Source organism: Lynx canadensis, chromosome A3, assembly GCF_007474595.2.
Source record: "Lynx canadensis isolate LIC74 chromosome A3, mLynCan4.pri.v2, whole genome shotgun sequence".
Taxonomy (NCBI): domain Eukaryota; kingdom Metazoa; phylum Chordata; class Mammalia; order Carnivora; family Felidae; genus Lynx; species Lynx canadensis.
In genome coordinates, this window is record NC_044305.1 from 54,035,470 (window position 1) to 54,053,371 (window position 17,902).

The window sequence follows — 17,902 nt, forward strand, 5'->3', positions numbered from 1 at the left end:
GTTATCTTCAGCAAGGTAGCTTTTCTCTATCAGAAGCAAATGTATTGTATGACCAAAAATCAGTCCCCAAATCCTACTGTGGAACATAATACATGTGAGGAAGAAAGGTGATCTTTCTGGGATTTTTAAAGTCTTACAGAGGAAAACGGCTCCGTAAACTACAGGCTGACACCATCCAGCTAGTCACCTTGGGTGACGGCATCCTCGCTATAAGCTGTCTCCTTCTGAATGAGAGCAAACGGAAAACTAACCTACTGACAACTAACAGTTCATCCAGAAACCTAACCGCTGGTTATTCTTAACTGTAAGTACCACTTTGCAACCGCATCCACAGAAGAAGGATGGACAAATACAGAAGGATGTATGATGAGCAGGTAGGAACTTTGAATTTTCTAGAGTTAATGAGCTAGGGATTAGCAGGTGCAGGAAGGATAATGGAATATGGAGACTAAGAAACGAGGCTGTTTCACCTTGAGCTGCTGGGGATAAATGACAGTTACAGATGAGAAAGGAAAGTGGGGAGGAAGGGAGAAAAGATGGTAGAGAACACAAAGAATGAGTATTAAGATTCAGGACAGGAAAGAGAGCCCGAACAGGATCATTTGGTTTGTTCATTCCTTCCTCGATAAAACATGGCTGACAGAAAACACCCAGGACTTCACGGACCCTGGATATCACAGGATGTGGCCATGTTTGTGTTTGTTTTTCCAAAATATGTACTTCTCCTTCCCCAAAAGCACACATGTCCTAGGGCTCACACTTGGGTATATTTTGTATTTTTCAAAATAGAGAAACATTGAATAGTTTTAAATGCAAGATACCGTCAAGCAAGAGCCTAGCTTATTTATATTGGAATCACTCAGGAAATCTTAAAACATGATACATACCTTGAAGATGCACTCTAAAAAATGCTATTGTGCTTATTTAGAAGTCAGATGTCCTGTGGTAACCTCAGTCAAAGGAAAGTCCCTGGCCCAAAAACTGCCAGAGAGAAAAGGAAATGAAAAGAAGATGTCTCCAAGTCCAGCAGGTATGCCCAACGCATCAGAAACCTTTCTGACTCTGGCACGATACGATGTGATGTCAGGTTATGGCTGCTAGATTAAGGGCTCACACTGGTCTGGTGGTTGCTTTCAAAGCCAGGCTGTCATCTTAGAAATGCCAAAATTAATATGAAAAAAAGACAAAGAAGGAGAGGAAAGGACGTGAGAAACCCTGGCAAGAGGCAGAGGTAGTCAACGGACAGTGGAAGATTAATAAGGAATGGATCTGTCCATCTGTCCATCCACAAAGTTCCTCAACAGCCTCTGGTGACCTGGATATGAGTGAGAAAAGTAGACCTAGGTCTGCTGTTAGGAGAAATGCAGCAACGTCCCTTGGAGCCCCTTGCAGCCTCCCTTTGGCACAAAGCAAGCATCCCAACGGCAGAAAACGCCACGTGTCATGGCACAAGCCACTGGGACAGGCGTCCCTGGACACCATCAGGTCACATGGCACTCTCGAGCTGGAGCGGTGCTAGTGAGGGTGCAGGGCTGACGCAGGTCCCTTCCCCTCTCCATCCCCGTGACGTCATGCCATTACTATGTCATAGTTCGGTTTTCTAAGTTAAGATAGAATGTAGAAAATCTAAAAAGGCTCCCATAAAAATGGTTAAAATACAACGTAAACAATGTTTCAGTTATTTAGAAAGTCAGCATATTCTCTAATAATCTGAGACAAACGAGACACTGGAGCTTATTCAAGTGCTGAGATGGAACCCAAATAACATAAATACAGGCACACCTCAGAGATACTGCAGGTTCAGGTTCGGTTCCAGACCGCCTCAGTAAAGTATCACAATAAAGCAAATCACATGAATTCTCTGGCTTTCAGGTGCATAGAAATGTTATGTTCACACTACACTCTAGTCCATTAAGCGTGCAGTAGCATGACGTTAAAAAAACTAACGTGCGTGCCTTAATTAAAAAATACTTTATTGCTAAAAATTGCTAACCATCACCTGAGCTTTCGAGGAATCATAATCACTGAGTGCAGATTACCATAACAGATCCACAAAGTGAGCAAATGCTGGTAGAAAATGGTGCCAATTAAACTTACCTGTCACAGGGTTACCATAAACCTTCAATTTATGAAAAACAAATTTATCTGTGAAACATGACAAAGAGAAGCACAAGGAAATGAGGTATGCCTGTATCCCTCTCTCCCTACTGAAAAGGAGTTGGTCTCTGAGTTCAGATAGTGACACCACCTGAGTGTGTTTTTCTTACAGAAAAGTAGTGGGTCCATCCCAAGGCCCCCAAGCCCTAGAACAGGAAGAACAATGAAGAGGGCTAACATCTCCACATTGGGGGTTGCCTTGGCCCCTCTATATTCTAGGAAGTATCTTCAAACTCAAAATTTCTTTTTTTTTTTTTTTAATTTTTTTTTAAGTAATCTCTACGCCCAATGCAGGGCTCGAATTCACAACCCCAAGATCAAGGGTCGTGTGCTCCGCTGACTGAGCCAGCCAGGTGCCCCTTAAACTCAAAATTTCTAAATCAAGATTATATTTTCTGACTCTGGATTATACTTATCCCTTAAGTAGTCTGGACCAATCACCTTATTCCGTAATTGGTTTTCCAGTGCTTCCTCTAAGTTTTGCTCAAAAGAGTTAAAAGTGCGGCATACTTAGCTCTCCTAAGCCTCAAGCATGATCTAAAAGGAAGCTATGCACAGAGTTTACATCTCGTGAGAACAATTCAATCTGATGTCTTGCCAGAAATGATAAACTCTGGTGGGTGGATAAGAAAATCTCAGAGTTCAGTTTTCAGATGTAGTTAATATCCAGGCCCGGTGTGCCTGCCGCAGCACATCTAAGGCGACTGCCAACTTCGCGACCTGCTGACCCCATAAGGGGTCTGGTTTCCACCACCATGGTGTTCCTCCTGCCTCGAAGAACAGATCACAGCTGTCTGTCTCTCAAAAGAGGAAAAACACTTCTGCGGCCTTGATTTCCTCCAAGATCACTCTACAAGAGTCTTGAGTATGCGCTTACTCATCGTGCTACCAACCTTCCCAGAGGACACAAAATTACACACAGATCACATACTTACTAGTCTTATAGTTTGCATTTAAAAAATTAAACTGAAACCTGCCAAGACCGATACAACGTAGCCACAATGGATTCTACCTACAGAAGAAGTCTTGTTTTGGGGGCGTCTTATTGTATCTTATCAAGGCATATCTTCAAACAGATCTACAACACCGGTTGAGTATTTCCACAATGTACACATGAAAAGGTTATCCTACGTGACACTGGCCCAGTTCTTCCAGACAGGCTCAGCCACATACCTGAAACACAAACCCCAAATCTGTCTGCTGCTGGAAAGGGATCTGCTACAAGTCAAGTGGCCCCATACCTCGGATTCAGTGCACAAACACAAACTCATCTCTCTCAAGCACTGTCTTTTGCTTTTCAATTCTGTTCATAAGTGCTTTAAAAGCTTTTCAGAGATGAACTCCATGGTGCCGCCTGCAGCAGAGATGACCGTAGGACTGCATGGTTTAAAAAGAAAAACCAACCAACCAACAAAGGCTGTGTCAGAAATCAGGGGCCCCTCCTGCTGAGAACCGACATGCCCAGGACCCAGAAAGAAAACAAAGTCAACCACCAGGGCCTGGGAGGGGGGCAGGATGTCATTAACACAATGGGAAACCTGGAAAGAAAATGATGTCTGAGTCTGTAGAACAGAAAAGAGGTGATCTCAGTAGAGCCACCTTCGTGAGCTGAAAACCATTTTACTTACCATCCCATCCGTGAAACTACACCTGCAGGAGAATGACGGCAACAGCCCCCAGCTGAGTTACTTACACCCTCAACAGATTTAAGTCAATTACAGAGCAGCAACCTTACGCAGGAGTACAGGCACAGTGCATTCGGCTAGCTTGACCGGAGCCTCAAATATCTGGGGCTCTATGTTAACAAGAGCCCCAAACATTCTTTCGCTATTTTCAGCGAGCTCACGCAGCGTGGAAAGGGAATCGAGCAGACCAGCCGCGTTACGCAATATACATACGCAGCCGCGCAGTTTTGTCCCGGCGCCTCCCTGCGCGGGGCAGACCTCGGCCACCCCGGGGCACTTACCGAAGACTCGCTGTCCCTAATGAGGAAGTCACCCTCGACGCCCCGCTCGTTGAGGGCACACTCGGCCTGGTGCCGCGTCACGTTCCCGTAGTACCACTCTCGGCCCGCGAAGCGCCCGCTGCACGCGGGGCCCGCGTAGCTTATCTGCGGCGCGTGCGAGGGGTGCAGGGCGGGCCCGTCGCTTAGGACCACCACGTAGTTTTTGGGGACCAGGCCGACCTGCCCCCGGGCATTTTTGCACTTCCACCACTCGGGGTCGTTCTCGGGCTTCTCGATCACCTCCATGGTCTCCCCCTTCTCGAAGTTGAGCTCCTCCTCGGTGACCGAGCTGAAGGGGTACAGCGTCTGCACCACGTGCAGGACCCGGGCGCCCTGGCCATTGCTCATGGAGGCACCCTTCCGCAGGCTCAGGAAACTGGGGGACTCTGCGGCCGCTTCGTCCACCTCCTCCAGGACGTAGTTGGAGGGAAACCAGCCGATCTGCCCGTTGTAGCTGCCACGCCACCAACCGTCGCTGCACTTCTCCATGACAGTGACGCGCGACCCCTTTACCAGGGACAGCTCGTCCTCCCTCTCGGCCACGTAGGCGAACTTGACGAAGGCGGGGATGTTGAGGTCGTAGATGCGGTCGGCGCCGCCCCCGTTGGCTGGGTACTCGGCGTCTGTGCTGGGGGTCGGGGATGCGTCTCGCGCGCTGGTCTTCCTCTTGGTCTTGCCGAGGCCTGTGGAGACACAGCAAGGGCTCAGTGGGCACGGAGCACGGTGCCAGCCAGCACGCTCAGGGCATCACTGGTGCTCGGACACGCCTTCCCCGTCCCTACGACACATGGGGACAAAGCCACCGCAGGCACACCCTACAGCCACCGCTGGAAAAGGTGCAGGACAGTGGCCTTGGGCAGTTGGGGGGGCGCCTTTGTAAAAACTGGGAATTCCTACACCTGCTCTCTCATTCACTTCTAAGAGTACTAGCGGCGCAAAAGAGATCAAAACAGCAGAAAGCTAGTTTCCTTCCGAAAGGTGGTATTTTTAGATAATTCCTATACTCCTCAGAGAGAAAAATAAGGCATAGACAAGATGTCTTTGGCCTTGTACTGGACGGGAAGTTGGACTAATGAACTAGACAAGAAGCAGAGCTACCTGCCTGGCTCCCACCTGGCTCCCCCTGTGGCCAGCCCAAGGCCTCTTCCACTCAGGGGACACTCAGGACCCGCCCTCCCCCCACCCCCTCAACCAGCCACAGAACTGCCTGGCAGCACCCTGATGGCAGAAACCAATACCCTCCTTTCTTTCTTCTTCCTGCAATTCTGTCCTTTCCAAACGAGAGACTCATTTCCCACATGTTGTGATGAGCCAGTTAGAAACCCATCAGCTGATCTGTTAAGTGTAAGGCAGAATTTTTCAGGTTGATTCAAAACCCACTAGTGGATCAAAACAATCATTTAATGGGTTGTGACCAGCTTGTATGTGTGTGTTGAGTTGTTTGGTTTCTTTAAGGGAAGAAGAAAGAAAAAATCTGCCTCAAGCACAGTAGCACTGCTTCAGTTACATAAGGGAGTAAGTGCTGAGTTGTAATGTGAACCTTCTTTCTTCCTGTGCATGGGGAAGACTGTGTGAAAAGCCCTAAGGGAACAATGTTTCAGCCTGGTTAACATGCACAAAGCTCTGGAGCCTTCTTGAGAAGTGAGCCTAGGGGAGGAGGGCACATCAGCGCCCAGAGCCACCGTGTGCCACTAGACTGGTTGGTCAGGGCCATGTCCCCCAGCTTTTCCTAATGGATGGCTGCCTGCCCACCAGCCCTGCACAAGCCCCTAACTTAGTGCGGAGATTTTCATGGTATGGAAGCTGTGGCCACTTGCAGATTTTTTTCCCCCCAAAATGACACCAAAGCACTTTTATGGGTAGCTTGTACCTCTCTCTCATTTTGTGCCTTCAACTGGAGTGAAGACAGAATGATGCTTTGCTTCTATTCTTGAACAGGAGTTCAAGAGGAACACAACACTGGCTTGTGATCCTCCTCTGCTGTGGAGAGTTGTGCACTGCTTTCTATGGCCAACCCACCCCTGGGCTAAGACTCCACTGCCCTGGGACACGTGCGGGCTCCGCACCACCAGCTGGGCCCTGAGCGGAAAGGCACTCGGACAGCACAGGTGGGGTGACAGCACAGCGATGTGAAGTGGTCACTTACAGGCATTTCAAGTGAACACACAGATTGTTGAAACAAATGGCTTTGGCGGTTTTTTGTTGTTGTTGTTGTTTGTTTTTTATACCACAGCATTTTCAGTGTGTAGGAGACACGAGAGTAAACCAGGATATCAGACTAAGTTAAAATTTTAGATTTCTTCTTACAAGTTAACTTGCTTTACATGAACACATGAACCTCTAAATAATCAAATGAGTCCTTCCGTATGATTTCAAACCTAGGTTAGGTTAGCTACGCGTGAGAGCGCACTGGGGTGATTCACTAGCTTCAGAATCCAGAAAGCAGTCAGTTCACGGAAGTACACTTCTGTCTCGAAGGCCCGGGCACCAGAGTATTCTAAGCCTCATCGCCTCACCAAGGAGTCAGCATGCTGAGGCAGCCATGACCAGGCAGAGGACAGTTTTTATTGGTAATGAACACTTCAAGAAATAACATTTACAAGTAACTTTCTAAGACACCTTTTCAAGTTTGTGAGTAACGACAACTACTTAAGAAAATATGTACAGAAGAGCAGGGTTTAGAATATTCATTGGCACAGAAAGGTGTCAAAGTCAGCAGAAAAGACAACGTAAGACTTTAGACCTCGTAATACACTGTCGGAGACACTTTACAACCGACTTACGAATACAGCACTTTGCTGACTCTTTTCAAGCACAAGATAATCACTTTAGCCATCAAGTTTTTACCAGGCACCTTCCCAGACTTTGGGGAGACCAAGAAAAACAAGACAGGCATGCTTCCTGCCCGTATGGAGCTTACATTTTTCTATCAAGACCGGAACATCCCACACAGCAACCACACCATGGAAAACTAACCTGCTTTGCTCTACTGTGACCCAAATAGTCTTTGAGGCAACTCTGGAAAGGGGGGGTGGGGTGGGCGGGGGATGGACGGCAGCACAGTGACTGACAGCACAGCCCAGAGGAAAATCCTGACTATGCCACTTACTAGCTGGAGCTCTTGGGCAAGTTACTTAATCTGTGTCTTTGTTCTCTTACCCATATAACGTGGACAACAATGGCACTGTATCCTTGTACTCCGGCTGCCATAACAAAGTACCACAGACTGAGGGGGCGGGGAGGTGCTTGAACAACAGAAATTCATATTCTCATAGTTGTGGGGCTAGAAGTGAAAAGATCAAGGTGTCCGCAGGGTTGGTTCCTTCTGAGGCCTCCCTCCCTCCTTACCTTGCAGATGGCTGCCTTCTTACTGTGGGCTTCCCTTTGTTGTATGCTGGTGTCCTAATTCCCTCTTCTCACAAGGACACCAGTCACACTGGATTAGGGCCCACCCTAAAGACCTCATTTTAATTCAACTGCCTCTCAAAAGACCCTGTACCAAATCCAGTCACACATGGATTTACTGGGGGTTAAGACTTCAACATATGAATTGAAGGACATAATTTAGCCCCTAACAGGTACCGAAATTCGGATTGTAATATAAAGCAAGGAAGTGCTCTATGAATAACAATTGGTACTCTCACTGAGTTGGGGCTTTGAATTTCTTTTTTCCCCAGAAAGGTGTTTTACCAGGAGAGGGCCAAAGTCCTCTTTGAACACAACCTTACCAGTGCCAGATGGCCACCAAAATAGAAAGCTCGCCTGTCAAGCCTTTGGCACCCGGGAAACATTATTCCACAGGAGCAATGTCACAGGTAGCTGCTGATGCAGTGAAATTCAAGAGACAGGTGTCTGGGAATAGGGAGGAACCTGACCCTACTGACATCTACCTTATTGGAACGCTCACAACAGTCCTGTGACAAGGTGAGCATCCCCCCGTTTCTGCAGGTGGGGAAACTGAGGCAGAAAGGGATCGGGGAACTGACCCAACACATACAGCCAGTGGAGTGGCACTGACTCGCGCACCAGTAAAAGCCTGTTTAATCCATAATAGTCGAGAGGCACACTTCTGTTAAGAGGCTGATGCGTAGCAGGATTCCTGTGGCAAATGCATCATGATCTTCACGTGATTTCTATGGGAAATGCAGCAGGACTATGACGGGGGGGGGGGGTCGTCAAAAATCCATCCTCGCTTTCAATACCAACCCTCCAAAGAAGTGATGGACCTTTCCTCTGATTCTAGGGAATGGAAATGGCCCGCATCTCCAGGCTGAAGTGGGGCTGAGGTTTAGGGAATGAAAATTTGGGATAAGAAATGTATCATGAGTAGCCATGAGGCCATGTGACCACTGCCGTGTGATCTCAAAGGCGCAAAGGGAGATTTCTGAATGCAGAACAGGCACAGTGGTTCATGGACGTCTCACAAAGGATGGCTCTGCTGCCGTGCTTGCCAGCCCCAAGCCCTGGGCCACCCCATGGTGTCCAGGCTCCATGCGATGTTTCTAATTCAAAGGCAAGTCTGCTACCTTTTAGGGAAGGAGACAGGGTGGGCATTCCTCAACTCCACTAGTCTTCTTGTGGCTATTTCTTCCACATATCTTCTGCTTCATTTCTTTTTTTTTAAAATTTTTTTTTAACGTTTATTTATTATTGAGAGACAGAGAAAGACAGAGCATGAGCATGGGAGGGGCAGAGAGAGGAGACACAGAATACGAAGCAGACTCCAGGCTTTGCGCTGTCAGCACAGAGCACGACGCGGGGCTCGAACTCACAAACCGCGAGATCACAACCTGAGTCGAAGTCGGATGCCTAACCGACTGAGCCACCCCCTGGCCCCTCTTCTGCTTCATCTCTTCTTGCATTATAGTCATACCACCTACTTCTCTCTGTTGTAGCAAAAACACCTGGAACTCCAATGTGTGGTTTTGATCTTCCAACAAAGATAACGTGATCTTTTTTCCCCCCTTACAATTTTATTTTTTTTCCCAACAGGACTGGCAGCCTCTGGCAATCCTTACCTACTGTAAGTAAACAGTAACTAACCAAATGTTAATCAGACTTCTCCTCACACTGTCTCTGTACCATATTTTGGAAGACCACACTTTCCCATGAGGCATGCTCCCCTTGGCCTCTCATGAATTCCTGGGGTGGCCTAGGGATCGAGGAGCCCTGCTCCCAGCCCGGCCACACCCCACCACGCTGCACTTCTGAGGCATGGAGGAGCACTGGTTTGTTTCAGCAAGATTTGGCAGGACCTCTAATGAGATGCCTTTCCTCCAGTTCTCCAGTTAATCATAAAATCCAACTGCACGGAATTTATTTGATGCTTGAGCGTTTTGGTTGGAGGTTTTGCCGCACTGTGCTCTGCGTGAATCGTATTACGGATGGGAGTTTCTAGAATGGGACCGTCAGAAAAATCTCTGCAATTGCTGGCATGCCGTACCGGGCGACGTTGAGCAACATTTTTTTCACAAGGTAATGACTTTCTCTACAGCTTGTTCAATAATGTATAAACTGCAACACCTTTGCGCTAAGAAAGAACAAAGAACGAATGGAAATCGTTGTTAAAAAAAAAAAAAGACAAAAAGACAAAAAGACAAAAAGAAAAAGACGCTGTCTCACGTGGCATGTGCTCAGGAGTGACCGGGATTTTAACTTCTACGTTAAAGATCAGGCTCTCAGAACAACTGGAGTCCAGAGCGCCCCTAGTCCCCTAACTCACTCCCTGGTCCTCCGGCAGCTCCAATGCTCTCCTCGCTCCACCAGTGGCCCCGGGCAGGAAGGTGCCAGACAATGCACTCCACATACCAGGATGGGCGAAAGTCTTGGTGAGAGTGAACGCTCACCCAGGACTCCGGGCCAGTTAGCGGTCAGGCTGGACAGCAAGGGCGCGGACCCCTGAGCGCAGGGCTGCCTGGGATGGATGGGTCTGCAGCCGAAGATATGAACAAGCTCCTTGACCGAGCCACCTCTGTAGCTGTCGCATTACAGACCAGGCACAATTTGTTCAATGGGCTTTATCTGCATCTCGTAAGAGTAATAAAGTACTATTTTAAGTGGCAAACAGGGGAGTTGGATCGCAAAGTAAACTATACTTTTCAGCTTTTATGAGGATTTTCTCGCCCCAAGCTCCGGATCTCTGATTCTGAGTTACATTTTCATTGACAATAATAAGCACATTTTAAGTTTCTTGAATAAAATTACTTACATTAAGGACAGAGTTCTAATAAAAGCTGGAATATGTCATACATTATTAATGTTGGTGATTTTAAAGTCAAAATCTTTTAAATACTCCTTTTGAGATAAAGGGATGTTATAACAGACGACTTCAAAATATGCTCTAACTGTCACCTGCCAGCTGGAGTTCTGGGGATTTAAGATAAAATGTCAAACAAATTTGATAGTTCAGAAATATATTCAAGCTGATCTATTTAGGCACTGTGCACCCAAGTTTTAGGAGATGTATGGCAAAGATTTTATTTTTGTTACTAATTAGAACTGTAACATAAACCAGATTTAACTAGAAAGCTTCCTTGGTCCTAAATAAATGGTCCTAAAACGCCATTTATAATAAGACTGGAGGTCATTAATTTGTGGGGATTTCCCCCATTAGGGTTAGGGCCTATATATTAGAATCAACTAAAACTGACAACTTTTATTATTAAATAAATGCTAAGGAGATCTGACAAGGTTTGATTAAGGTATAAAATGTCTAAAGTAACTTCTCATATAAAGTTAGGATAGGTTTAATATTTGGCTTCTAATAGCTTTTTGCGTTATTATATGTGTAATTACCTTGTGTCTAGTTTTTTGGTACCTAGGCTGGAAGATTGGCTTCCACTATTCAGAAAATATCCAGTGCCAAAATTTATGATCAAAATATTTGATATATAAAGGGGAAAAAACCCTCAAATTTACTAAATTTCCAATGCTTTGAAGGGTGACCAGGTGAAAGGCAATAAGGTGGTCCTCTGTGGTTTTAAACTGTTCAGTATCCTTTATCCTTCCTCTTATTGAACAAAACTCCTCTTCGTGTGGCTTCAGCAGGGCCACCCCTACCCCATCGGGCCATGGTTGGGGGGACCCATGACTCAGACCTGCTCAGACCCGGCTCCCTCACCTGGAGTTGCCCACATTTGTCACAGTCTTCAAAGAATGGAGCGCTGAGCAGGGACAAGCCCCAGAAAGAGAGACAGAACTTGGATGATATGAGTTGAGGCCCTGGATCCAACCATACTTCCTAATGATGTGAACCAATGGATTCCCTTTTGAAATTTTCCTTTTTTTTTTTTTAACCTTGTCTACTTTTGAGTTGATTTTCTGTCTCTTCAATTAAAGAGTGTTGAAAAAATATAACTACCCATCTCTCACTCCTCGTCACCCATCCCACTTCCTTCAATATGCCAAAGTGTTGATTCCCACTTAGCAAGGTGGCATACTTGGGTGACTAAGTCAAAAACAATACAGTCATAGTTTGGGAGCACCCAGGTTTGAGTATGGGGGTGAGGGTGGGATGGTGAGGATAGGGACTGACATTACCATGACGTCACAGTTAACTGCCAGGCTGGCACCCCTGCTTTCTAAGCCCAGAGAATCTTGGGTTTAAAACGCTTACTGCAACAGCCATCATGAGAAATCTGTGACACTGTGTGGCCACAGACATCAGGCTTAACGGACCGGCACGATCGAACCACATTCTAATGGGGGATAGCATATTTGACTTAGGATGGGCCCAAATGAATTCAGGCATGGGTTGTCAAAGAAGCCCCAAGGACAGCTCAAGAGAGGGGAGCAGCCTCTTCAGTGCAACTGATTTCAGACAAGGCCATTATCTAAGTCAAAACAGACTCTAGCATAAATGCCCTCACTCAGCTGTTTCACTCAGCATCTGTTCCTTTTGTCCCACAGAGGCTCAAGCTGCTGACCATGGTTGAGCTCAGAGGAGGACAGGAAGTGCGTGGGGCAGGGGAGACAGGCTTCACAGGGCTGTGAGGAGAACCTGAAGGAGGCCTTGGGGGCCACGCTATGGAGAAGAAGTGGGAGAGCGGGATGTGGGACGAAATCGGAGGCTAGGCCACACTGGAGCAGATACATGTACAGTTGAGGCCCAGAAGAACTGTGTTCAGCAAAGCAAACAACCCACCAACCTAATTCTCTTCTGAGTGTGCCACTGGGAGAAAAAAATTCTACCCGGCATCGCGACTCGCCATTAGAAACTGGATACGCTGAACGAAGGGGGAATGCTGCATTCCCAACCACTTCCGAGACAAAGGACTAAATGCATCCTTGGCAGCTTTTGTGTCTCTTTGGGCAACAACTTCATTTGCAAAAAATCCTGGCCTTACTGCCATTGCTGTTGGGTGCCACATTTCCATCCTCGCTCTGTAAGGTTTGACAACAAGCCGGGAGAATATATCCTTTTGACAGCCAGGCTGTGCTAGAAACAAAGGAGGCTGGAGCACAAAGTTGGCTCGGATACTTTCTTCCTCTAGTAGTCTGAATCTAGCTTTTAAAAATGACAACCAAGGTTTTTTTTCCAAAAGCTTAGTCAACCTGTATCTCCATGACCAGATCGTAGGCAATATGACCCATGGGAAACACCATGGGCTCGTGGGCAGGACTCAGGGGCGGTGAGTAACTAACTCCCTGTGGGTCTTCCCCCCACAGCAGAGCGAGAGCTGATCCCAAAGACTCACTCAGCACTAAAATCCATAAACACTAAAATAACGTCCTGTCATCCCCACACACACCCTTGTGGTACTCACCCACCTCGATTTCAGCGCCCGCCTTACTGCTTCATTTATCTCCCTGAGAAAGACTGTGTTTAGTCATTCTGTGGCCTCAGAGCCTGACATTCAGTAAGTGTTTGCTCAGGCAAACTTCACTTCCTATCTCACTGCCACTAATCCATATGTACTGATCAGTCCTTCCCAACTGATCTCTCCAATGATATGCACCTATATTGCCAGGAGTGGTTTTTTTTTTTTTTTTAAGTTTATTTTGGCGGGGAGAGAGAGAGAGCGAGCATGGGCATGCACAAGCAGGGGAAGGGCAGAGAGAAGGAGAGACAGACTCCCAAGCCCGATGCAGGGCTCGAACTCACGAACGGTGAGATCATGACGTGAACTGAGATCAAGAGTCAGACACTTAACTGACTGAGCCACCCAGGCACCCGGCCAGGAGTGTTCACAGACTATCTGGAAGCAGACCGAGATTACAATCAGCAAACCTCCCCACCTCAGAGGGAGGAAGGATACCTGTAGATGGAAGGGGACTGCCATACCTGAGGCAAACCTGCACTGACCGGGGAGGGGTCGCCAGCTGAGGGAGGGACAGAGTTACTGTTCACCATCCCTATGCCCTGATGGTCCCTCTTCTGAGGGGCAGACATCGCAGGAGCCAGCTCCAGAGAGGGGCCAGGGCAAAGGGCCTACCATCACACGGGTCCATGCGTCCAGGGCCCTGAACCACAACTGCCATCCCCGGGCATAAGAAAGCCTTTTCGTGCACGAGCAGGCAGGCGAATAACATGATCAAATATGGACGCCTGCAAAAAAATCATTCAGAGTATAGGATTTTCTATCACATGTGAAAGTCAAACGGTTATCACACATGCCAATGAAAAGAAGCTTTAAAGATTGTAATTATAATTTTTAATTAAAAATACATATTTAGTACCTCTCAACACATATTCCCGATCCATTAGCACAAGCAATTTTGAATATGCAAAGGGATGTACGAGACGTGGCAAGGCTCAGCTATGACATGCTGCCACGTTACTTAAAGTGTCAACCCACTGGCAGAAGCTCGGCACGCGTGCAACTTTTTAGGACCGTACCTGCTAAGTGAAATATGATAAATACATGCAAATGTGCAAGGGTACGGCATGTGGGCGGGGGAAAACACGGTTGGCAAGGAGCTGGCAAGGACAAGTGAACCGTACTTCGGACCACACTTCAAGCCAGGCTTCCATACCTACTAGCTTTGGACCTCGATGATTCTACGGCCTCTCCCTACCCCTCCGTTTCTTCATCTGTGATAGAAGGATATATATAGGTGGCCCCCATGGGCTGTCAGGAGGGCCCAAGAGCTGAGGAGCACACTGAGCGTGGTGTCTAAGACATAGCAAGAGACCAAGCAAAACCCGTCATTGTGTTTATTGCTATTATGACAGCATCTAATTGCTTCCCTTCCTGGTTGAGGACAGTGGCAGGAGCGAGTAGAGAAGGGCACAGGTGGTGCTTTCTCAACAGAGGTGTGCACGTGTCTGTTTTCTTCCTGAAGTGTGCCTGGATGGGGGGGCAAGCCTCACCTCACTCCTGCTCTCCAGGAGCAGCTAAGTCACCAGGGACCCCACGATCAGTCACAGAGGAAATGCTCCATCAGTGCAAAATGGGCCTTCACATAGGGTGAAAAAGGAGCCCCATCTTCCAAGTAAGGATGAGCAGAATTGCTCACCAGCTCACATGCCGCTCTGGACAGGGCAGACACTGGTTACTAAAATGACAGGTCATACCTGCCTGTGCTCCAGGAAGGTGGTCTTTGATGTACCTGGGCTCCTGGCCTCCAGGTCCTTGCTCATCTCTGGCTTCCGTGGACAGCGCCCCGCCTGCGCTTGGAGAGGCCTGGCTTTGCCGCAAACGAGTCCTGCAACCTTAGACAAGTCGCTCAACTTGCCTGATTTTTGTAGAAAAAGCTCAGACCAGGTTATCTCAAACCTCATTCCAGTACTTGAGGGTTCTACAGACAGCCCAAACTCTCAAATGAACTCCACTTTTTAAACTTAACTTTACGGGGCGCCTGGGTGGCGCAGTCGGTTAAGCGTCCGACTTCAGCCAGGTCACGATCTCGCGGTCCGTGGGTTCCAGCCCCACGTCGGGCTCTGGGCTGATGGCTCAGAGCCTGGAGCCTGTTTCTGATTCTGTGTCTCCCTCTCTCTCTGCCCCTCCCCCGTTCATGCTCTGTCTCTCTCTGTCCCCCCCAAAAAAAAAAAAAAAAAAAAAAAAAAAAAACGTTGAAAAAAAAATAAATAAACTTAACTTTACATATTAGAAGGGAAAAAAAAACCCATGGAAGAAGAAAGGATTCAAATGGTCACCTTAGCATTTTTCTTAGCACCTTAGGTTAAACATTGTGGATTCAGCCAAGTTAAATTAGCAGCATGAGAACAACTATGGTTTTACTACTAATTCAGGCTCTATTTATAAACACCCACACGTCGATTTTCCAAGTCAGACAATCAACTGCATCGCTCCTTGAAAAACCAAAAATACAAAATCAGTGAGATCCGCTGCAAACGGCCGCCACAGAATGGCCTGCTCTGAGGAAGCACGTTGGCCCCAGGCTTAAAAATGAATGAAGAGGGGCACCTGGGTGGTTCAGTCAGTTAAGCATCTGACTTTAGCTCAGGTCATGATCTCATGGCTTGTGAGTTCAAGCCCCACGTAGGGTTCTGTGCTGACAGCTCAGAGCCCGGAGCCTGCTTCAGATTCTGTGTCGTGTCTCCTCCTTTCTCTGCCCCTCCCCTGCTTGTGCTCTGTCTTTCTCTGTCTCTCAAAAATAAATGTAAAAAAAAAAAAAAAAAAAAAAAAAATGTATGAAGAGCTACCCTCCAGGCGGCTTCCCGGGCTGTGTGACACCACTGGGACAACAAGGGATGTTCGCAGACACTCTGAGTTCGCAGCAGGTGGGGGAAGCACGAAGACCAGAGCTGTTCCTGGGGACCGACTTCGGGACAAGACTTGAGTAAATGCAGGCTGATGTGCAGGAAACACCCAGCCTGCCTGAAACTGACTGCAACACACTGATTAGATCCCAGCATAGTGTGGGTCAATCAGGAGCCCCACAGGGGCCCACCTGCCCTCCAGTGGCACGCGCCCAGGCAGGGTCTCAGCAGGAGGCACCACAAGAAGGTGCAGCGATTTGAGGGGCTCAGCATCAAGCACTGTAGCATCTGTGAGTAAACAAATACCCCCTCTGCACCCCGTGCCTGCCCCCAGGGGACAGATCCAAAAATGTAATAGAGAGAAGGAACATTTGAGACATATGGATACGGTCTAAAAAAGAGAGCCTGCCATATGGGGAAATGCAGTTAGAAGCATGCTAAGAAGATTTTACTTTAATCCCTAGGCATTTTTAGTTCATGTTTCTCTGTTCTAAAACTTAAGGCTCCCACACGAATAACTCTTTAGTCAGGAAAGGGTGTTCTCTCTGTTCTTTAGAAAACTGAAGCAGAAAATGATGATTTTAATAAGAAGCCAACAGGATGCCGGTTTCTGGGAAGCAAACTGGGAAATGCTTTGCCTCAGTGGACAGAGCAGCGTGGCTCTCTCGCACCCACGTGTAACTGCATGCCTGTTTCTCCTGGTTTTCCCAGGGTACAGACCCCTCCTCATTTCCCATCGCCTCTCCTGGCTTTTCTCTTGCTAGCATTCTTTTTAACAATCTGTCTAGTCTCTAATTATCCTCCCACTAATCTGTTGTGAGTTGTTTTACATTTTTGGTTCTAAATACTTGGACGCTTCTGATCTACGAAAACAAATCCAAGTTTATTTTGGGTGGCTGGCACCACAATTGCCGTAAGTTTCCATATTATGTGGGCAATACGTTTGGCCGGTCAGTTCTATTGGGAATGAGCTCGCAAGACAGAATCCTAAAGAATTCCAGATTTAGGAGGCATTCACTTTATGTGATTCATGTTCGTAACAATGGTAGATTAAACAACAGGGGCCAGGGGCGCCTGGGTGGCGCAGTCGGTTAAGCGTCCGACTTCAGCCAGGTCACGATCTCGCGGTCCGTGAGTTCGAGCCCCGCGTCGGGCTCTGGGCTGATGGCTCAGAGCCTGGAGCCTGTTTCCGATTCTGTGTCTCCCTCTCTCTCTGCCCCTCCCCCGTTCATGCTCTGTCTCTCTCTGTCCCAAAAATAAATAAAAACGTTGAAAAAAATAAAATTTAAAAAAAAAAACAACAGGGGCCAGAAAGGTAAACCTGACAGGTTAACTGGACTCCCTGAGTTTTTACTGTGCGGAGATAACTGGCTGGAGAAGTCGAATGCTCAAAATCAAAAGGAGTTAATAGGTGAAATCAAAAGGAGTTAATAGGTGATGGGGATTAAGAAGAGACAGAGTTTGTCATGATGAGCACATGTTGAAGTGTTGAATCACTATATTGTACACCTGAAAACTAAGCTAACACTGTATGTTAACTATATGGGATTTAAAAAAACATCAAAAGGAGTTTTCCCTTAACGTTTTCACGTGTTACATACAAACTTTTCACGGGGGATGGTTCGGCTTTGCACTTTTCTGAAACCAAGAACTGGTTCCTCGGAGAGTGACACAGCTTCAGAATCACATTTAAGTGGCTTCCAGGAAGATTAACAACAATTTTCTTATTCTCGAAGAACATCCAACCCAGGAACAAAAACTACTTCTAGGACAGAAGCACCATAAAGAGTCAGCTTCTCCTCTTACACAGTTGATAGAATATATAGAATTCAGTGAGCACCCCGACCACTGACGAGCCAAAGTTTGTTGCAAAACTCACTGGGTCAATCTTCTTTCCAGCATGTGCTGGGACCAGGCACCTTGGAGAAAGGGCTTGATCTTTTCTGGACCAACGGCAATGTGACAGCTAGTATTAATAACAGTGAAAAGTCATATATATGTGTATAAATACTGAAAAAAAACAGGTGATTATAGACACGGGGATGAGTTCTGGGTGGGGAGATCACAGGTGATTT

General features: G+C 47.2%; 1 protein-coding gene across 4 annotated transcripts in view; it reads right to left on the minus strand.

Moving 5' to 3' along the window:
- Positions 1-17,902, minus strand: part of NCK2 (NCK adaptor protein 2) — a 153,292-nt gene that overhangs the window by 17,300 nt on the left and 118,090 nt on the right. For all 4 annotated transcript variants that reach the window (XM_030310303.1, XM_030310299.1, XM_030310301.1 and 1 more), the window contains exon 4: positions 4,124-4,845. In XM_030310303.1, coding sequence (XP_030166163.1) covers positions 4,124-4,845 — 722 coding nt within the window. The remainder of the gene's footprint in view (positions 1-4,123; positions 4,846-17,902) is intronic.